This window comes from Perissodus microlepis, chromosome 7 (genome assembly GCF_051167445.1).
Source record: "Perissodus microlepis isolate ML-2025 ecotype Zambia chromosome 7, ASM5116744v1, whole genome shotgun sequence".
NCBI classification, from domain to species: Eukaryota; Metazoa; Chordata; class Actinopteri; order Cichliformes; family Cichlidae; genus Perissodus; species Perissodus microlepis.
In genome coordinates this window covers 17,584,310-17,606,674 of record NC_140467.1, presented here as the reverse complement: position 1 = coordinate 17,606,674, position 22,365 = coordinate 17,584,310, and the positions used below count along the sequence as shown (strand labels likewise).

The 22,365-nt window shown below is 39.5% G+C and overlaps 1 protein-coding gene across 3 annotated transcripts in view; it reads left to right on the top strand.

The window, feature by feature from the left end:
- The window catches only part of plxnb2b (plexin b2b), a 130,110-nt gene extending 110,513 nt beyond the window's left edge, over positions 1-19,597 (top strand). For all 3 annotated transcript variants that reach the window (XM_084933913.1, XM_084933911.1, XM_084933912.1), the window contains 15 exons: positions 231-331; positions 668-897; positions 2,778-2,959; positions 5,840-5,906; positions 6,354-6,500; positions 7,624-7,780; positions 8,614-8,714; positions 10,091-10,175; positions 10,585-10,736; positions 10,979-11,139; positions 13,863-14,010; positions 14,198-14,262; positions 14,391-14,466; positions 15,896-15,970; positions 16,539-19,597. In XM_084933913.1, the coding sequence (XP_084790039.1) occupies positions 231-331; positions 668-897; positions 2,778-2,959; positions 5,840-5,906; positions 6,354-6,500; positions 7,624-7,780; positions 8,614-8,714; positions 10,091-10,175; positions 10,585-10,736; positions 10,979-11,139; positions 13,863-14,010; positions 14,198-14,262; positions 14,391-14,466; positions 15,896-15,970; positions 16,539-16,643 (1,852 nt within the window). In that variant the 3' untranslated portion in view covers positions 16,644-19,597. The remainder of the gene's footprint in view (positions 1-230; positions 332-667; positions 898-2,777; positions 2,960-5,839; positions 5,907-6,353; positions 6,501-7,623; positions 7,781-8,613; positions 8,715-10,090; positions 10,176-10,584; positions 10,737-10,978; positions 11,140-13,862; positions 14,011-14,197; positions 14,263-14,390; positions 14,467-15,895; positions 15,971-16,538) is intronic.
- Positions 19,598-22,365: the final 2,768 nt, after the last annotated feature.

The window sequence follows — 22,365 nt, the reverse complement described above, 5'->3', positions numbered from 1 at the left end:
TTTTAAAAACGACTTTGTTTGTTACGTGTCTGTTCCAAGAAATATGTTCATATTCATAAGAAATTATTAGGAGCACACCAACAGCGACTGCGTAATAAGAACTAATAGATACCTTGCAGCTAAGTTAGTGGCCAAAAGAAAAGAACCTCTTTGCAACAAGTTAACATTCATCTGTTTGACCTTATTTTCATGATGCGTTTTCTTTGTGTGTGTGTGTTTAATCTTTTCAGGAGGAAGAGTCAGCAGGCAGAGAGGGAGTATGAGAAGGTGAAACACCAGCTTGAGAACCTGGAGGAGAGTGTGCGAGACCGCTGCAAGAAGGAATTCACAGGTATAAGCTGTGCAGCTGTGCAGAAGCGTCACAATATTGCTAATGTCCCTCTAAGGATCCGTGTTTCTAAGAAGCTGTAAAGTAATGAACTGGTTCATAGCTCTGATTAAATGCATAAATTCTCCCACTCAATGTCATCTTATCATCATTATTAGAAGCAGTTTTGCAGTAACATTAATAGAAAACAATATTTCACTGTTGAAATCATTTTCCTGGCAATGCTCTCCATTTTCTGCCTCTTGCAGCATTGTAATTGAGACAGACGAGCAGTGTGAAAGTGACAAGAGTTGCTTATTAAAAAGAAACCATGTGGTGCTTTTTGTTTCTTTCTCGCAGACCTAATGATTGAGATGGAGGACCACACCAATGACCTGAATGAGGGACGAATCCCTTTCCTGGACTACAAGACGTACACAGACCGAGTCTTCTTCCTGCCCTCTAAGGACGGTGCCAATGATGTGATGATCACAGGGAAGCTAGACATACCAGAGGCTCGCAAGGCCACCGTGATTCAGTCTCTCAACCAGTTCTCCAACCTCCTGAACTCCAAGACATTCCTCATTAATGTAATTATACTGCACACGCATCATCAAATTGTCAGCTGTGAGCTCGGACCGATAATGCCTGCTTACAGAGAGTTTGCAGTCCTTTAAAACTGTGCAAAATCAAACCACCAAACACTGAACAATGCTGGATACATCTAGATTTTCCAAGCCTTCTTTTTAGCTTCACTGGCACCAGGACTCTGAGGATGTCAGAGTCAGTTGGTACACTTCAAATAGATCACTGTCAAGTTTTACAAAGACATTTATGATTCTTGGATGATGGATGGCTTTGGTGATCCCTGTAACGTCTCTAATAATACCACCAGCAGTCTGGGATTTGCTTGTCTGAGTGAAATGATGCCGGTTGCTTGAGAGACTGCACAGACATTACTGTACCCCACAGGATAATTTGGAAAAACTTGGGTGTTCCAGTGACTTTTCCTCTTGAACTACAGTCAGCTCAGAAAGAATATTTCATCTAATTTGGGCTAACACAATAAGAAGTACTTAAAAAATATTGACATTCCATCAACCTCAGCTGTAGTTTGTTTTTAGTGCTAAATGGCAAATGCTAATTAACATTACATGAGATGATAGTAATGTGAGACTATTATACCTGCTAAATATCATGCAGCTTGGATCATTTTGGCATTATGACTTTAACATTTAGCTCACAGCAAAGACTCTCAGCTTGCAGCTAGCACAGATTTAGACTCTTATGAAACATCAGTCAGTCTAAATTTAGACACGTAATCACTAATGTTACTTCATATGTTATATAAATGTCAGTCACTGGAGGCTTATTTCTAAACTGCATTATTTCAACTGCTCATCCAAGTGAATCCAAACCCATCAGAGCACCATCAATACCAGAGTCCTCATGCATCAAGTTTCAAGCACAGTGGGTGAACAGATGTCGAGAAGGGTGACGAACAGACAGACAGATATAAAGATTGGCCTATTAATTCATGAGATGTAGCATACTGTATACCATAAATGGAGTTGACTTGCAAAAGTGGCAGCATTGCAACAATTTCCTCTGAGCTTGCCAGATTTGCACCACTGCATAAACTCTCTAGGCATAAGCTGATTTACTGAGAAAATCACAAATGTAGTTGTGGAGTTGTTTCTGAATGAACTAAAGTGGCCTTGTGTAATGAAAGAGGTAAATCACTGAATGCACCAATACAGCTCTTTTATATGTATTTAGACGACAGTGGAGTTTTGTGGCACAAGGAGTCACGAGGTGGCTGTGGTAATAGGACGGGAGGAAATAGTCTTGAAAGGCAGCAGGATAAATGCAGGGGAGGTTTTCTTTTTCACTAGTATTTCTGATAATATGTGTGTGGGGTTTTTTGTTTTTGTTTTTTTTTAAAAAAAAAAGGTCAGGTCCAGCCATTACCTTGAGCTACTTAGCTAAATGTTTGTATGATACTATATTGATGGTGTTTTTAAAATGGGCTGAAGACCTCACAGATTAAGGATCTATTCTAACTTTAAGCCGCCCCCTTCCTTTGAAATGAGCACTGTAGTGTGTTACAGTTTTGCAGCATATCTACAGTAATACAAGCGAGAGGCAGAGGACATAGCAGAGGGAGATGTGTGAAGATTCCTGTTAATCCAATATTGCTGGCACAGAAACAGCCTCTGAGGTGCTAACTGCACTTGTGGGGTGATTCCTCTTCCACTAATTGGTATCATTTCTAAGCCACAGTATTTTACAGGGCAGAACTAAATTTACCTTGATAATTATAATTTTCACTAGCATTGGTCTTTTGATAATTTAAAAGCATATTATGTTGGATTTGCTTCTGTGTGTGCTTCATCACGATGATTAATTCACCTCATCATTTGCCTCCTGTTTCTGTGTGTGTATGTGTGTGATTTTTGTGTTTTTGCAGTTTATCCGTACCCTGGAGCGCAGTCATGACTTTAACGCCAGGGCCAAGGTTTATTTTGCCTCCCTGTTAACAGTAGCTCTGCATGGGAAGCTGGAATATTACACCGACATTATGAGAACACTGTTGTTGGAGCTGATGGAGGAATATGTCAACAGCAAGAACCCCAAACTAATGCTGCGCAGGTGAGTGTGGTCCAACTCTCTGTTGCTTCTTAATGGTTCTCCTGTATTGCTTTCAGGCTTAATTAGTACAACATTTTTACATAGCATGAATCCAAAATGTTTTGGTGCTTGCTTCCCATTCATCGCCTTGAAATCTGGTGCAAACATTCATATCCTCTTTCTAGATTAATTGTAGTTACCTTAGCCAAATTTGTTATGTAGGTCAAAACTGTAACAGTAAATACCTGCTTTTTGCATGCTAACCTACTTAGCTCTGTGTGCTGCTGCCTCAGTCTAGCCTCTCGGCGCCACTCTTCTGGATGGACTCTTAGATTTGTTTAGCAGTAATTGCTCTGAGATTGTAAAATGTTCTCCTTCTGCAGTTTTGAATCAGAGTCGCTCAACTCTGGCACTGATATGAACCAGTTGATGCGGACTGGGATTCAGTTCAGAATGCAGCGGACTGTTTCATTCTGTTGCCATGTTTTCTGTTGAATTTTGTAAAGACTTACTGTAGTCCATTATCAAGAGCCAGACTGCTGCTCCATCTATTCCAGTCTTCCTCCATCTGCTCATCCTTCTGTTTTTTCCTCATTGGAATCCAAGTAAAATGTGCTGGACAATTTTCTTTCATCTCGTCTTTGTCATCTTCACCTTCTTATCCCTGCTGATTGTAACTAAAAGATCAGCTTTAGTGCTTGAGCCAGCGTAACCCTAACCCAAATTCTATTTTATTAGTTTGACTTTCCAGCTAAGTGGAGACTGGTTGTAAAATTTGGGTTGGTGTGAAATTATAAGTAATTATTGTTTTGCTAACAATAATTAGTATTTTTAAAAACTGACTAAATACTGGTGAGTTATTTTCTGTCACTGATTTGATCGTTTTAATAGTAATCGTTCGCTATATTCTTCCTGGGCAAAATTTCATAATTTCTTTGTGAAATTTGAGTCCATAAACATTCAGCTTATTAATCTGATTGAAGTAAATAGCCTTAAGAAACAAAGCTTCCAGATTTTGGTGTTCTTTGATCTTTTTAATGATCATGTCAAGGTCAAGTGATCCATTGACTGCTGCTTCCCCTCCCTCAGCAGGACACACTTGTCTGTCGGCACAGTTGCTTATCGTTTCTGAGGGGCAGTTTTGTGATCTGAACTATTCCCTGTGCCTAGGCACGCTGTGACTGACTGTTATGCAAGTACACATCTTAATTATCCCCCAATGGAGTAGCTCATTATGCTGATTAGCCCATTGTGCCAAAACAGACCTTCTTATATACAAGACATCTAATTAGGCATGCTATGTGCATCAGCGAGCATCACCAGTGGATAGTTGACATTTTGATGGGATATCTGTCAAGTGACCAATGACATGAGTTCTGAATAAAAATATCTTGACACTGACAAGCTGTATATAATTCGAGGCCCATAAAGTCCCACAAGATGATTTAAAAAATATAATAATGGTTATGTAAGTTATTTATACTATGCTGTTTATCAAAGCCTTTATTTATTCTGTAAATAAATGATAAATGTCATAAGGCCTTTTCATATTGCGCTAAGAAGTAGTCTTAGCCCCCTTCCTGATTTCCTAGTTTTTATACGTTTGTCGCACTTAAATGTTTCACATCATTAAACAAAATGAAATACTAGCAAAACATAACACAAGTAAACACAAAATGCAGTTTCTAAATTAAGGTGTTTATAATTTGGGGGGGGGTCCAAACCTCTACATGGCCCTGCGTGAAAAAGTGATTGCCCCCTAAACCTAATAACTGGTTGGCCCAACCTTAACAGCAAGGTTGGCCCAACCTTGCTGTGGCATGACCTTTTTAAGGTCATACCACAGCATCTCAATCAGATTCAGGTCAGTACGTTGACTAGGCCACTCCAAAGTCTTCATTTTGTTTTTCTTAAGCCATTCACACGTGGGCTTGCTGGTGTGTTTTGGATCATTGTCCTGCTGCAGAACCCAAGTTGTCTTCGGCTTGAGGGCACCAACAGATGGCTGGACATTCTCCTTCAGGATGTTTTGCTGGACAGCAGAATTCTGGGTTCCATTTACCACAGCAAGTCCTCCAAGTCCCGAGGCAGAAAAACAGCCCCAGGAATTTTTTCCCCTTAATAATAAACCTCTTCATTTAGAAACTGCATTTTGTGTTTGCTCATGTTATGTTTGTCTAATATTTAAATTTGTTTGGTGATGTGAACCATTTTAGTGTGACAAACATACAAAAAAAATAGGAAATCAGGAAAGGGGCAAACACTTTTTCCACACCGCTATATATAAGCTTACATCACATTATGCAACTTCAGAGGCTCTGTAGTGTAGACTTTCCCCTTATCAACAAACACTATGTAGACAAAAGTACTGGGCTGCATACATGATACACCTACAGGAGGCGCTCAACCATGGAAATCCTGCCAGGAAGCTCGCTGTGCACAGGGTTTGCTGATGTTAATGCCAGAGGAATTTTGGAACTCTGCAGTTATTGAGTCAGCAGTGCACCTTAGCAGTCAGCAGCCCTGCTCCGGTCTGCCACATTGTGGCTAAGTTGCTGTGGTTCCTAAATGCTTCCACTTTACAATATTATCATTTATTACTGCATGCAATGTCAAAGAGTGAAGAAATTTCACAAAGTGACTTATTGAAAAGGTGGCATGCTCTTACAGTACCATGCTTGATTTTAGTGAGCTCTTTCTTTCACACGCATGACTGCATGGCTTGATTTTATTGGAACTGAAAACACCTGAATTCAAAGATTAATAGGTGTGGCCCAATACCTTTATTTATACTGGTGTCTGTTTCATGCCATGTCTCTTGATATACAGTATTTTACACTAAATAAATACATTTTATTTTCATAATAAGAGTAAAAATAACTCAACAAATATGTTTTTCAGGTCAGAGACAGTGGTGGAGCGGATGCTGTGTAACTGGATGTCAATATGCCTTTACCAGTTTTTGAAGGTAATGTAAGTTTTGGGTCACTGGAAATGATGCAGTGACTGACAGAAGATTGATTTGATTTGAATATTTTCTGGTTGCAGCTCTGATATGTTTTGATTTTAGCAGCTGTTCCGTGTTACAGTGAACTTCATGGTATAGACTGGTGGTCTGAAAAATATAGATGTTATTCAATACATATTTTTTAGAGTGAATATACTTTATCAGTTAGTTTAAAAAAAAGTATGATCGCATGCTTCAATATTAAACTGTGGGCTTTATGCATTTCTGCATTTCTTTCATTAGTGCTCGTGTTGAAAGTGCCAATTTATTTGACTTTTAAGCTGCTAATCACAACAATTAGCTGCTTTACAACAGCTGTGTCAAGCTAAATGGATTTGTGTGCCTCTCTCTGTGTGTGTGTGTGTGTGTGTGTGTGTGTGTGTGTGTGTGTGTGTGTGTGTGTAACAGGACTCTGCAGGCGAGCCCTTGTACAAACTGTTCAAAGCCATCAAGCACCAGATTGAGAAAGGCCCCGTGGATGTCAGAGTGAAGAAAGCCAAATACACCCTCAATGACACAGGCCTGTTGGGTGACGACGTAGAGTACTCTGTCCTGGTGAGATCAACGTGCACACACTCACTCACTCTCTCTCACACACACACACACATGCACAAACCCACACAGAGCAACCCTCACAAACAGTCATAGAAATTCAGAAACTCAGCGTCATAAAAACTGCACACTCTGCTTCAAGATTGCATGGTGTTTTGTGCCTGGTGAGCAATACAAGCACGCACACATACACACTGTGCAGTTGCCGTGGTAACCCCCCCCAAAAAAAAAAAAAAAAAAAAAAAAAAGCCCTGAGGCGACTGCCCGCTTTTGTGTGACATCCATTTTCAGTGTCAATGTTCTCAGCTCAGAAACGACACAGCCAACACATTCCAGCGTAGCAGGGAAATGTGTGGCTTAGGTTAAAGTCCTACAAGTGGGAACAAGTATGGAGTACAAGCCACCTCCACAACCTCCCCTCAACCTCGCAGCCTGCACCTGCTCTCCGTCCATTTGGGCAGCTTTCAGGAGTCAGGAAATGCCCGTGTGTCTCGTTTTGATATTGTGTCTCGGTAATGGAAGCTAATATGAACCCAGCTGTTTTTTGTTAAAGTCAGCACAAATAAAAAGACCCATGGGTAATGGCGTTGTCGAGGACAATTATCAAATTAGCCTGAGTTACACGTCTCCTTCTGTGATGGATTGCTTTCTGTGATTGAATTACACAGGGAGGAGGGGAAAAAAAACGCTTGAGAGATTTTAAAAGCAGATGCATTGCTTCCTACTGGCTTAAATTTACAGCGTGCTACTCTTATGCACTTTATATGCAGCTGGGCTGATAGGGTTGCCATTGTGAGTGTATTCCCTGGCTCACATTTGAAAGCGTTGAATGGTCAGTTATTTCTAACAGAATTGGATGTGAGAGGCGAGGCGGGTCAGAGTTGGCTCCCGCTGAGCTTTGGTCATTAGCTGGCCAAAAGTCCTGTCAGGTGTCACCAATGTGTGTCTGTGTGTGCCTGTGGGCTTATAAAGCCCTGTTGCTGTGACAACAACATCCAAATAGAACTTGGCGTGGGTGGGTGCCTGGGTGCTCTGACCATGTTTGAATATTTCTGCATGTTTGTATTTTATTAACGTAGGTGCACGTTATCAGCGTGCGGTATTAATGTGCGATTCTGTTTGTCAGACCTTGCAAGTGCTGGTTCAAGGCGAGGGGCCGGATGTTACGCCCGTCAAGGTGCTGAACTGTGACACCATCTCGCAGGTGAAAGAGAAGATCATTGAGCAGGTATACAGGAACCTGCCATACTCCCAGCGGCCCAAAGCCGACAGCGTCACCCTGGGTGAGTAAATGAGGGCCACCTAAAAAAAAAGCAGATGAACTAAAGCAGGAACGTCTAGTAATGATAAATAATGTAACTGTTATTTCAGTCTTAAGTGAAATTAATTCATAATTAAATGAGAAGTGAGTTATCTGAGAGGGTGAATAATTATTTCATTTCACATGTATTCAGTATATTTTATTATTTTAATAAAACAGCTTTTTATTTCAGTTTGTGGAGTAAAAGAAACCAACTTAGCTTAGAATTTATTCATTGTCAGCAACATGAAAAAATCGTTCATCCCTAAACAAAGCTATGCTCGCTACTGTAATCAGAAACCTTGGGGAGTGACTTGAAAGGCTAAAGCTCCACAGACATTTTCTAACTTCAAAGTCATTTTTTTTATTCCCACGCACGCTGTAGATCTCATTCCTTTATACATTTTAGATAAGCAGAGATCTATTTTCTTTCAGGCTAACTGCCTTGTATTTGGTTTTAGTTGTAAATGAAATGCCGACGGTGGTGGGCTCAGTTATGCAGAATGTGTTTGGGTGCTAACTTTTCTATTATGTTTCAATTATGCAGAAACTACTGACATGTGACTTCTTCACCCGAGTTCAGCCATATAGCTAACAGGCAAATTTAATAAATGCATCATTAAATCCCAAGAGATAACTGAGCAGATAGCTGCATTCGTTAAAGATCACATTATTACAGTGTAACCACAGGACAGCTGCATCCCAGGATAAAAGTAATTGAAATAATATAAAAAAGTATTTTATTTGAAATGTTTTACTCCCACAGCAGAGATAACTTGCGTTTTGAATAACTGTCTCATCCTGCCTTCATCACAGAGTGGCGCCCTGGCTCAACGGGGCAGATTTTGTCGGATCTAGACTTGACCTCCCAGAAAGAAGGCAGGTGGAAACGCATCAATACTCTGGCACACTACAACGTGAGTACTGCAAAAATTTACTATGAAGTAATAAGAATTGAAATTACAAAACCAAATGACTGGGGTTCAGTATCTGATGTAAATCAGTGACCATTTAATGTGCATTCAGTTCGAATGTATAATGTAATGTATATGTAGAGTTTCTATATGTATTTTTTTTTTCTTTTTTTCACAATAACAAAATGTTTAGTTACCTTACTTTTTTACCACCAATTTATACCTAATCTCTCAGTATAAATAAGTATACATATAAATACTTATTTATATATAAGCATTTAAACTTACCTTTAGGCAAAAATAAATTGCTCATACTTGTCTCTTTGCATACTAGAAGTCTCTTCTCTTGGTTATCTGTCTTTCTGTGCAATCCTACATTAAGCCATTTTAGTGAAGTATTTTCTGCAATAAAAAAAAATAGCATGAAGTATGGCTTTCTGCTTACAAAGCCACATTGTAATGTGTTGTTTTGTCAAACCATATAAAATTACAGTCATGCAACAGCTCACATGTGACCCTACCTGAGGATACAAGAGTAAGATTTATTTTTTATAAAATATGAATGAAATACCATAGCAAGAGAAAGTAAATGTGCGATATGTTCTCAAGGATAACATTGGAAGCTTCCTTTTATCTTTTTATTTGACTCTTTAGTTCAAGTCCAACAACCATCACAGAGTTTTCACTCTCCTTTCTATGCTAGTAACTACTAAAGCTAAAGAAAAAAAGCTTTTATCCTTAAAGTGCTGCTTAAAGATTTCATCATTAACTTTTATGGAGTGTATAGGTGTTCAAGATAGATAATTTACGATAATGTTGGCCCAAAGAATATGCTATGCAATAGCACTGTAACAAAATTCTTCACTTTTTGTTTTTATCACCTACAAATGTTAATTTCTTACCTGCGAGTCCCATAGCTTTCTCTTTGTTTGGTCTTGTTGGCTCTCAGTGGTGACAGAATGCCACTAAATCTTCTTGGCACTGTATTGATCCACAGAAAATAAAGGTCACTCGCGAATATCCCCTACCTGTTCTTCTTTTCAGCCACTTAAATCCGCCTCTTTTAAAGGTGCTCGAGTTTCTTTCATCCTACCTGCTGTCTCGCTGTTGCTCCTATAGATTCATTGGCTGTGTCAGGGTAGCGCTAATCACAGTATTTGTGGGGTCAATAATAGGTTGACACCAAAGAAAATGGCCTGTAAATATCCCAATAAAGACTCACTGTTCGTGTCCGCTCATTCGCATTGATTAGGAATTAGATCTGGGTGCTAAAAGGCACTGCTGACCACAGTCACAGTAGCTATTAAATTCAAAGGTGTGTGAAGTTTGCATCGTTGTGTGTGTTGTCATCTAACAAAATGATTGACTGTACATTCCAGGTGCGGGATAACGCCACATTAGTTTTGTCCAAAGTGCAGCACATGCAACAGAACTATGACCAGAATCAGGAAAACCACGAGGAGCGTACGTATCTCTAAGTACACGCATACCGTGCACATAAACACACACGTGTTGAACCCAGAAGGACACAGATGAAATGTGTACTTGAGAGTTCCTGCCTTTGTTTTGTTTCTCCAGGGTTTTTGTCCATATTCCCATGACCAATTAACATGCTAATACATGTTGTTTTATGTATAACACGCTTTGAGATTATGCAGAAATAGTATGTCCTTTTATCTTCAGCTTTTTTATGTACATTTGAGAGTATTTGATGGTTTAGCATTTCTTCTAGGATAGTCTCATTCAAATTCAGTAGACACACCCTCTCATGTTTTAATTTTAATCGTCTGAATGTTTTCTGTAAGCATGTGCATGAATAAATAAGAAGTAGAATCGTCAAAAGAAAGTTTACACTGGTGTTTTCCTCCAATAGGAAATGCTTTATTGGAAGATGATAAAGTGTTTCACTTGGTGAGGCCAACAGATGAACTGGATGAGACCAAATCTAAACGAGGAAGCATAAAGGACAAGTCGATGACCAAAGCCATTACAGAGATCTATCTAACAAGACTCCTTTCCGTAAAGGTACAAGAAAAAAACATTTATGCAATTATTACAGTAAGTAGGGCACTGTTACACTGACTAAACAGTAAAATTCTGCTTTACAAACCAAGGTTTTTCCAAGTTAAAGCTATTTTGGAAAGAGCCGAAAATGCACAGTAATAACTTGAATAGCTATACTCTCCTTGCAAATATATGTGCCTCTGGTATTTCTGGCTGCGGTCTGTGTCTCTGCCCTGTCTCACATTATTTGTGGCCCCTTTCAGGGAACACTGCAGCAGTTTGTGGATGACTTCTTCCGCAGCGTGCTGTGCTCTGGGGCAGTGGTCCCACCAGCTGTCAAATATTTCTTTGACTTCCTGGATGAGCAAGCGCTGAAACACAACAATGTGGATGAGGAGACTATCCATATCTGGAAGACGAATAGGTAAAACAACAGGTCGACTGCATACACTAATGATCACTCTCAGAGTTCCTTTTTGTATGCTGTATGTTAGTATGTGGATGTACTCCAAGTATCAAAAGAAAAGGATGTTGTTCTGCAAAGTTTACTGTGTGCAGTTAATTTAGTCCAGTCTTACAAAGAGACTCTACAGCGAATCAAGATAAATGATTAAATATGTAAAAAGAAAAAAAAGGTAAGGACTCAGCACCACAAATTTGTATTTGTTTCCGGCCTCATTCCATGAAATCAATCAGTCCACATGACTCCCTCAGAATAAGCATCAGACATTGACTATTTCTGTGTTACTGTCCCCTGAAGTACGTATGAAGTACAATTTTTCCCCAGATTTTATGGGCCCGCATAACTTTACAAGTACAGGAGATAGCCACTAAAACTTTATTCTCACCTGAAAAGCAAATTTAAGCTCTTTTAAACACAGGAACCCACTCCAAGTGTTGCAATGTAAAACAAAAATCTTGTTTTTATTTGCCAGGATTTTTTTTTCTATGACCTACTTTATGCATCAGTATCAGAGAATATATCACAGTTTTTCACTGCAACAATTTATTGTCTAAGATTTAGAGTAACAGAAGAATCTGTGCCTGGGATTTATTTTTTTATTTACTAGAGGACAATTTAAAAAGTGGATTTGGGGTCATTCTCAAGGGTTTTATCTGTATAATATTTTGGACGTAATACACTGATCAAATAGGTTTAGGTCCTAAAGAAGTTTTCCAATCCTTGCAATCAGAGCATGGAAAAGGGTGGAGATCGCAGAGTGCTCCTCTGTGGCTCTATGCTCCATGTAGTCAATATAGATATCAGTCTTTGCCATTAAGGGATGTTAGCAGCTAGTTCATTGTTGTTGATGTTTCCTTCCCTGAGAGGCATTTTTTTCCCCACTTGCTATTAACGGTATTTCAACCAAATGTCTATAATTACTACATCTTGTTCCTTCCTTCTTAATAGAACAGGAAATTATGCAGATAGTTTCATACATTTTGACAGTACCTTTTACCTAAATGTTTAAAGTAACATGTTGTATTAGTGGACTATGGGAAATCTTTTCATCTTCAGTTTAATTAAAAAAACAATCGAATCAATATTTTCACCCAAATTTGGACTGTTCATGTATTATTGCCATTTTTGCCAGTAGAGGGGGAAAGTATTTGCTTTCCCCCTCTTTCCTCTTTAGACCTGAACCATCTGAGCACTAAATGGATTGGATGATTCAGTTAATCTTAATACTTTTCATTAGATACAGGTTGGGTTTTTTTTTATTATTTAAATCAGAAAACCAATGAGTAGCTATTACTCCCGAAAATGTAAAATAGTAAGAGCAGCTTTCTAGGATAATTTCGTCTTAACTATAGTGGTGCAGAAGTATGGCATAGTATGAAAAAATACATCTTGAGTGAAATACAAGGACCTCTCATTTAGATACGACTGTGGTATACAATTTCACAACCAGTCCACACAAGCACAGCTATCCGATTTCATTCCCACCAACAGAAATCCCTCTGCCTGAGACACTGTAACTCTCCAAGAAATAAAACTTACTTATCCCAGAATGGACAGAATACAAATACCCAATTTCAACTTACTTAGTTTGCATTTGCAATCCCCCTGCTCCCATGTGACATTTAAGTGCATAAATTAGTGTCACGTCGGCTAAGGCTCAAGCATACAAGACGACGTGTTGCATGTAGATGCCGGTGATTGACGCAAGGCTGGCAAGAGAGCAGCCACACAAGGACAGAAGATGAGCGATTTAATTACTTACTACACACCACACTCTGCATCCGCCCGTTCTGTTTATCAAATCAACTGAGGGCCATGTACTAAATATGAATGTGTGTATGAGGCATAACAACAAACAAACATGGTAATTATGTCCCAAGCTAATTTACTTCTGTGATTATGGCAACATTGCTATTTTTATGCTTCCATTGTATTCTCACGGCAGCCTTCCCTGGAGATATTACCAAACCAGTATGAATTTTATGCGGTGCGTTTCCTCTCTCAGATGGCAGAAGACGTTCTCACCGATTGGGGAGGAGTTTTTTTCCTAAACCATTGTATTTGGTTGTTCTTTTGAATGTAAAAGCTGATATGAGTTTGGAAGAAAGTCTGTGGAGTTTGTTTTTCCGTTCAGGGGGGAAATTAGCAAGACCATTCGAGCATTGCATTATGTAGTCTGGGCTTTAAGTTGTTAGGCTGCACAGGAACCTCAGGGGTCAGCTGCTTTATCATTTCTAATCATTGTTTGTTAGAGTAGACAAGCGTCATTGGATGTTGCTTTGTGCAGATCCCTTTAGTTGTTAAAAAAAAAGTCTTCAGAGATAATTTTTTTTCTTTTTCATTAAATTTTCTGTGAACAGCAATAGTTCTCACAGAGGTCAGCATCGTGTGAAACAGTAATATAAACTGACAGTCAAGGGTATTGTTCTGAATAAACTGACACCGACAAGAAAGACTTTTCTCCATCGCTGTTATTATCTTGTACTGCACTCAATTGCACCTCAGGCAAGTGCTCTCACACATGAAATGAAATGCCTCCCTGACTTAAATTAATTCACGGATGTAATGCGGTTGATGAGGACCCCCCCCCCCCCCCCCCCCCCCCCCCATTCTGAAACAATAATACCGATAACAACCAGTGATGATAGACTGATTTCTTGCCCCTCTTTTTAATACCCGTGCAGCCTGCCTCTGCGGTTCTGGGTGAACATCCTCAAGAATCCCCACTTCATCTTTGACGTCCACGTGTCTGAAGTGGTGGACGCCTCACTCTCTGTCATCGCCCAGACTTTTATGGATGCTTGCACCAAGAGTGAGCACAAACTCAGCCGGGTGAGTGGAAACGAATGGACAAGAGGAGGGAGGGGTGGGAGAATATGAGATGGAGGAGTGAGGAGGAAAAAAGGAAGATGGGTGAAAAGATGGACAGAAGATGAGAACAAATTTGATTATGTGAGAAGGTTATAGGCACGTTAATTTAAAGTGCCATTTTCACTGAGTTGTATCCCTCCCCCTTTAGGACTCGCCAAGTAACAAACTACTCTATGCAAAGGAGATCTCCACCTATAAGAAGATGGTAGATGAGTAAGTACTGTCAGCACTTTCCATCTGTTATCATTGGAGACTGTAATACCTTTTTTTAAATATCAGTTAACATAATGGAGCAATTACCACCTCTTGTCTACTCTTTATGTGTGTGTCTGTGTGTTTAGTTACTACAAGGGCATCAGGCAGATGGTATCTGTCAGCGACCAGGACATGAACACTCACTTGGCAGAGGTGTCACGGGTAAGGAATACATCTGTCATTTTTGGATAGAACACAATAGAGTAGAATATCTTCATTGTCACTGTAACATGTGCAGTTAATAAGTGCAATGTCAATAGTGCAGAGATCACTCACAACAGTCATAAAACTAAATCTGTAAATTGCATAAAACTATATAAGAGATGAAAAAAAAACAACTTTTCTCCATTCACCTAAACTGCAAAACCCTCCATTGCACACAGCACAATCATGTGGACAATGCAGCATTTAATGCTTTTACAGCTCTGGGATAAAAACTTGTCTTGCTGTTAATGTTGCAATCCTTAAGGTTTCAGTCTTGGATTATCATCCAAAACATGATTTTTAACATCCCTCAAGTGTGGGTATTGAACACATTTAAGATTGTTGGGTTTTTTGGTTTTGTTTTTTTAACCAAATGCTCCCGGGGACTTAGTTATTGATATAATAAGTTAAGAAAAAGGTATTTCCTTTCTAAAGACGAACTGCCAACTCTTGAGCCACGATCTTGGCACGATCGTGGCTCAAGAGTTGGCAGCTTGTCTTGTAATCGGAAGGTTGCCGGTTCGAGCCCCAGCTCGGACAGTCTTGGTTGTTGTGTCCTTGGGCAAGACACTTCACCTACCGCCTACTGGTGATGGGCCGATGGCGCAATATGGCAGCCTCGCCTCTGTCAGTCTGCCCCAGGGCAGCTGTGGCTACAACTGTAGCTTGCCTCCACCAGTGTGTGAATGTGAGAGTGAATGAATAGTGGAATTGTACAGCGCTTTGAGGTTCTCAAAAAGCGCTATATAAATGCAATCCATTATTATTATTAAAGCCTCTTTTGTACTGGCATGTCAACTGTGAGAGATTCATAGTCCACTTTCAAGTCCATAATGTTAAAATATTTTTTTTGTTCCATTTATTTTGGGTGTTTTTGTCTTTAATTGTCAGCAGATAGGATAGGGTGACACAGGAAACCAATGGAGAAAGTCATAATTGAATCATATTGCGTTGATGTGGCATCCACATAACATTTTCCACAGGAAGGATTGTATGAAAATTTTATTTTTTTACTTACTGCGCCAAGGGTGCACTTTGCAACTACATGCTGCTGAAAACAACAAAAGAGGAACTGGTGTATTTGTTTGCACTGTTGCCGAATTAACTCAAATGGTTTTAACCAAAAAGCATGTCAATAATTGACTTTCTTTATATTGTAATATGAAAAACAGGATTTGAGTTTATGAAAATCTTAAGGATTATAACTTTAATGCCCGGTGGCATTACATATCAGCATTGTTCAGAGGCTTATTTATGTGTGTGCAGTAATTCTCATTTGCTCCTCCACAGTTTTTAAAGCCTGGGTGTAGTTTATTCAGCTGGGTCCAGGTTCATGGTTTGGTTGGATTTCCACTTTAACCTTTAAATTTCTATTTATGTTTTTCAGTCTCACACAGACAAACTGAACACACACGTGGCTCTCCATCAGCTTTACCAGTACGCCAGCAAATACTATGATGGGGTAAGAGGCCCTTCTTTTTCCTATCACACCCGAAGGAGGCTATTCCACTGAATGCACTACTGCCCACTATATTATTGGTTCTCCTTTTTTTTCTCTCTCTTCACTCTTGATATGCCAGAAGAGTGATTGTATGAAATTTTAATTGAAAGCATTTCTGTGGGATGTGAATTGGAAAATTGCTCTGGGAATTGATTTTTAAGAGTCCATTGTGCATTGCCACTTGAGGTCACGAAAAGGGGATAAACAAAACCTAATGAACAAGTTGGATAAACAAATGGGGCTGTCAGTCTCCCCTAAGTGGGACTCGCAAAGAATAACAGCTTATATGACGCGATTGCTGATGTCGAATAACACCATCTTCTCCTCCCACTCTCCACCCTTCTTCTTCTTCTTTGTCCTGTGCTTCTTCTCTGTCCATCCCCCTCCTCCTTGTTTCTTTGCTTTTCCGACATTACCCTTATGCCATCCTCTGTCCAACTCTTTGTCTCCTCTCTATCCTCTACACCTATTATACCCGACATCTCACTTTTTTTTACTGTCCTTCTTACCTTCCTTTTTTTTTCTTCAGATCATCGCTTCTCTGGAAGAGGACCCAGCTGCCCAGAGTAAACAGCTAGCCCTGCGGCTCCAGCAGATAGCAGCCGCCCTGGAAAACAAAGTGACTGATCTCTAACCCACTAAGTGGAGGGAGGAACCAAGGGAAGGGGGAATATCGCCAGTGACTACAGGGGCTTATTTCTTTTTTCTTTTTCTTTTTTTAGTGAATAAATTCCAGAAATGAGGAAATGTGAGAAGGGACCGATGTGGGTGTGTTTATTGTACAACTTGGCCCTGGGGTAATTTTCTGTTCTGTGTGGAGTAACAGACTAATGAAATGCAGAAAGAGAGGAGACAGGAAGAAAATGGTGGGTTACACTGTCATAGGTACGCCTTAAAGCTCACTTGCCAAACCTTAAAGGTCTGCGCACTCATTCATGCTTCACTGAATATTGCTCCCACAATGCAGTGCGGCAGAACTCTCTCTGAGATTTAAGCCCCTCTGTGGAGCACTGGCATAGGAGATAATCAGATGTTCAATTTCTCTCTGTGTAAAAAAAAAAAAATGGTTTTAAGAGTTGTATTATATATTTTTTTTATCGTGCAGTCTTTATGCGGAAAGCTTTATAAGAAAAAATATCTTTTTAAATGGATCACCTTGTGGTGCGGATAGTGTTTTTATTAGCCTGTGTGTGCGTAGATGCCTGTGTGAAGTACCTGTGTGAAAAAAAACAAAAAAAGAGTGTGTGCTGCTGAATTTAAGTGTGCGTTTGGGTGGATTGCACGTGTGCGAATGTGTGAAATTGCGCGTGCACACACGGGATGCCTACTGTCAGGCGCGAGGGTGACAGGACGCCTGCTTTGTCGTTTTAATTCCCCCATACTCAGTAACACACTGGAGCCTGTGCTCTCAATGAGCTTTATGACAGAGACCAAAGGGTCCTCAAAAGGACGCTGGTTAATCTAGCAATGTACAGGCTCATATGAATGACAGGTCACCAGGCGTTTCAGAAACATTTGAGTTATATTCTTTTTCTTTTGACTCGGATTTGGTTCCGGCTGGATTGCCTGTTGTGCTCGTGGAAATTGATAATAGCACAGTCTGTCTCCCTTTATTGTACAGTGCCATGAAACATTCCACTTCAACTAAAGCACAGAAGGACATTTAATACGTTTTAAAGATATTATAGTTAAAGACTGTGTTTAAGTTTTTTTTCCTTTGCTATATTGTTTTATTTTTATATTCGTATATGTATCAGCAAGAAGCAACCATTTTTCCTGCCACAGATTCGTGTCACTCATATTAGCCCTGCAATAATGTCAGTATACCATGAGCCACAATCAACAGTTGCATTTGCTTACTAAAGTAGCAGTTCAGCAATATGTTAGAATACTATTCAAATTGTTTTATGCATTGCTCATGTTTATGATTTTTGTACCATATTTTTAGTATTACCCTTGTAATGTTCCAAATAGTCATCAAGAATTCTGCCTCTACAGCTATGAAATAGCCTGTCGCTGATGTTAATAATTTAGATGAGATTCAGTCGGTACTTAAATGGCATGCTCTGAACAATTATCGTGGATTTAGCCTCTGTATGATGTCGGGGGAGGGAGGGGGGGGGGGGGTGTTTGGTTCAGTCGTGTACATAATTGTTATATTAATTGGGTTATTGATATGTCAGTGTCAGAACCGAGGTGTCGCCAGGGTAGGTTGGTTATTTCTTGGGCCATTAGACGCCGTCCCTAAATTGTAGGCCTTGCTGTTGACAGATGATTTAATTGTACTCGCTGTATCTGATCATGGGTGTGTGGATTTGACGGCGCATGACGCTCTCCACAGCCCCAGGAATGTTAATGATTCCTGCCTTCGCTAGAGAGAGGTGTGCACAGACCTCGAGCTTGCCTGCCTGCTGTCTCAGCATGGCACCCTGGCATCCCGACCAACAGCACTTGGCACTGCCCACTCAGCGCAGTGCAGAGTGGCACTCTGTATAATGGAATCAGCAGGGGAGGCTTTTGATCTTAATTGCATGCCGACTGCAGGCTCCATCCTTGTCTCCGGTGTTGTTTACTGCTGAGTCCTTTCTTACTGACAGAGTTGATGCAAGAAGCTTCTTTCAGAGCCTTTCTTTCACCAAAAATGTGCCTTATATAGGATATTACATATATTGTTTCTAAATTATTCTACTGGTAACCTAGGTGACTATGATGATGATAGTGATATAGACACAGCAATGTATTTGGACTTGTGATCTTATGTGTGCTGTCTCAAATGCTAGATGCCCTGCTGCAGCCATTTGCGTGCCAATAGGCTGAAGATGTTTCAGTAAGATTTCTTTTATGGTTGCAATTTTGATGTGTGCATTTCCTTTGGGTGTCTGTGGTGTGTGCTTAGTAGGACTTTGGTGGGTAAGGCAAAAAAAAAAAGAAAAAGAAAAAAAAAAAGCCAAACTGATTAAATGTAAAACAGTGGCCAATGTGATTTGGGTTTCCCTTGAAAATGTCTGGCATTCCTAAATTAGTCTGAAGCCAAAAGGTTATCCTTATGTAGATGGATATGCGCAAAATTGTTCCAGTTGTGTTCATTTTTTGCCCTGTGTTTCTCAGCTATTCCACAGTGTGTACGATAAATGACTATCTATACTCGACAAATGACCTTTCTTACTGCTGTGCAGTTATTATTTTTATTTCTCGTTTCCTATATCATATAAATCTTTGTAAAACACGTTGAAATACTGTATTCTAACTGTATAATCCTATGCATTGAGTCCTGGGACAAAAATAACAAAAGTGAAAAAAAAAACCTGTTTGTGCAGTTGTCGAGACCTTTTTTTTTTTTCCATTTTGAAACTTGTGAATGTGCTGTGATGATAAAAGAAACTGGGACGCTCCATTTTCAGTACAGGACCATTAACGGAAGCCAACGTTTTCCTTCACATCCGAGGCAGCTCAGAAGATTCTTGATCTTGTACCTGATCTGGTTGTACTGGATGAACTTAATTTTACAAAAGTTGTGTGTGGACGGAGGGTTACAGGTTTCATCATACACTCCTCCGTTAATAAACTCAGAGACATATACGCTCTTCATATCTGCTGTGTTTCTTTCACCTTCAGCATATTGATTTGCTTCAATTTGACACCCACCTCTCACGAATAATGCATGAGAAACAATCACCTTGGATGATAGAATAGCTTTTTCCACCGCTGAAGGAAACTCTCTTTTGTGCAAGTCTTTGGTATTTCTGCATGACCTTATGAAGACAACATGCACAGGCAAGAGTAATGGTGGGGTTTCTGAAAATTAAAACCACCATAGCCCTATTTATGAAGAAGAGGACCAAGTGTCAAAAGCTGACAGTTTTTTTCCCCCTTATCACACATATTCCTTCATATTATGACCCCAAACGACTTTGTTGATAACATCAGTTGATATCATCAGTCTTCATATGCAGCATATCCTATGATGGCTGATGCTTTTACCCCCAAATGCCACATCAGGTTCCTGTCACAAGGCTCGGAATACAAACTAGAAGCCAAGGTCTGGCTTCATGAAATGAGTTGATAATATAAATAGCCGCGCCGCATCTCTGTCATCGGCGGTGAAGGTTGGAAAAATTGCGGCAAAAAACATTAATTAAGTACTGACAGCTAAGAATGAAATTGGAAAAAAGAAAGATGAAAGGCAAAATTGCCTCATCTGACTGCTTAACAAACCCAGACGCAGGGGTGGAGATATCAAAGACAGACTAGGAGCCTGCACGGGCCATCTTCGAACCGGGCGGATCACTGATGCAGCAACAGATAGAGCAACTTCAAGGGCTGCTGCCTAAGCAAGAGTGATTACACTTGATTATCGCAAGCACTGCATTTTGTACACTATCCTTGATCACTTGTGGGAAATCAAAGGCGATACCGTACTTTATATTCCTATTAGGACACGCACCTTACATCATTTTGGGATTCAACATTATTTGCCGCGCACAGTGCTTGTGATAAGATTTCTAAATAACCATGCCCTTCACTGTCTAGAAATCAATGATACTGCACACTAAGAATAATTATTTTTCAGTCAGCCTCTGTGCCGGGTTTCAAGAAATTGGGTTAAAATCTGCACGATTCCTGGCTTCTGTTCTCCCGCATAGGATGCTTCTTCACACAATGCAGCCAGCCTCTCCTTCTGCAGGTTAAGTCTCACCTCCACGTTTGAAACCTCCTAACGAGATTTGGCTTTGATTCTCTCTGCCTTAGGGACGGAGGAGGAGAACTTGGAGCAAATAAAAACAATGATGGTGTGGTGTCATTCTAAACAGTTGTTCTGATGAATAATTTAAAACCACGCAGGCAGTTTCTGACTCCGGGGTTCTCTAAGCTCATATCCTGTGAGCAAATTAAAATATCTCGTTGAGTTAGCTTGGATTTTCACATATGGGATTTTATTAAGCTTAGTATGAGTTTATATTGGTTGTAGTCTACTTAACTATTGAGTCTAACGAGTAGTGAGGGGCGGCAGTATCTCAAGAAAACTGATTTACTGATGTTTCAAAATCACACACAAAAAAGACCCTCAAAATGTTTTTAATTGTGTGATATACAACTTATTATAGGCAATAATTTAAAAAAGCCATCAATATCACTACATGCTTTTTTAAATGTAATTATAACGACTTAATTAGGTGTACATACAGAGCGCCTCCCACTTCATTTGATATGTGTGCCAGAAAAATATAATTAAAGGAAAATAACACTCACGAGCAGTGTTGGTCAAGTTACTTGAAAAAAGTAATCAGTTACTAATTACTGATTACTTCCCCAAAAAAGTAATCCCGTTACTTTACTGATTATTTATTTTCAAAAGTAATTAATTACTTAGTTACTTTTTAAAAACACGATTTGCAACCTGATAAAGCGATAGATCTTTCAGCCCAATTCTACTTTTTCTACATAATCCATCATACAAAATGTAATCAAATGGAAAAGTCCTTTTTTAAAACTTGTTTTATTAGTTTTAATCTTTTAACTTTATGCATCAAGCAAAAATGTAATTATATGCAACATTCTCTGACTGGAAGAAATTTGTTTAATATTTAAACCTATTTTCTGCACATTCCAGCACATAAAATATTTTTTTTTCTGTTTACACTCACTCTTAAAAAATAGATGCAAGTAAAACACAGCAGAAAATAAATAAATGCTCATGCTGGCCATTAAAGAGGTACTCTTTCCTCAAACATGAGGGACAAAGCCCACTTAAATCTAAAACAACTTTAGCTGCAGGTGATCCTTGGACTGTACTGCAAAACAAGAACTATCGGCAGGTTTCTCCGACAGGGATTACTCCTATTCTTAGACTTAAAGATAAATTCAGTAAAGACCTCCATTGGGGACGGGGGTATGGTTAGTACTAGGCCTGATCCATTTCTGGGAAGCTGAGCCTATCGGTTTTGACCCAGGTCATTAACTGCATTCACACTAGGGATGCATAATTGTTGGAGGCTGCATGAGTGCCTGTCAACTTTTTCAGGAATCTGATCAGCGAAAAGAGGAGACCATATTCAACCATCAGGTCTGTAATTAGAATGTATTCACCCATAAGTAGTGGAAACTGCTTAGGTGTTTTGCTGATAAATCATTGAAATGGTCTATTTATTAAACGATTTTACTCCCAAACAAGCAGAACTGCAGTACTGGCTGCAGTAGCTTTGAAAGTGTTTTCTCTGGATATCTCTCTTTTGTCATTTTAAGAGTTCTGTTCATTAATAATTATCGTCAATTACTTAAAAGTGTCCTGTCATAGTAGACAAAAAATAAATTTTTCGTGTAACACCTGAATGCAGCAAAGCGCGCTTACAAATGAC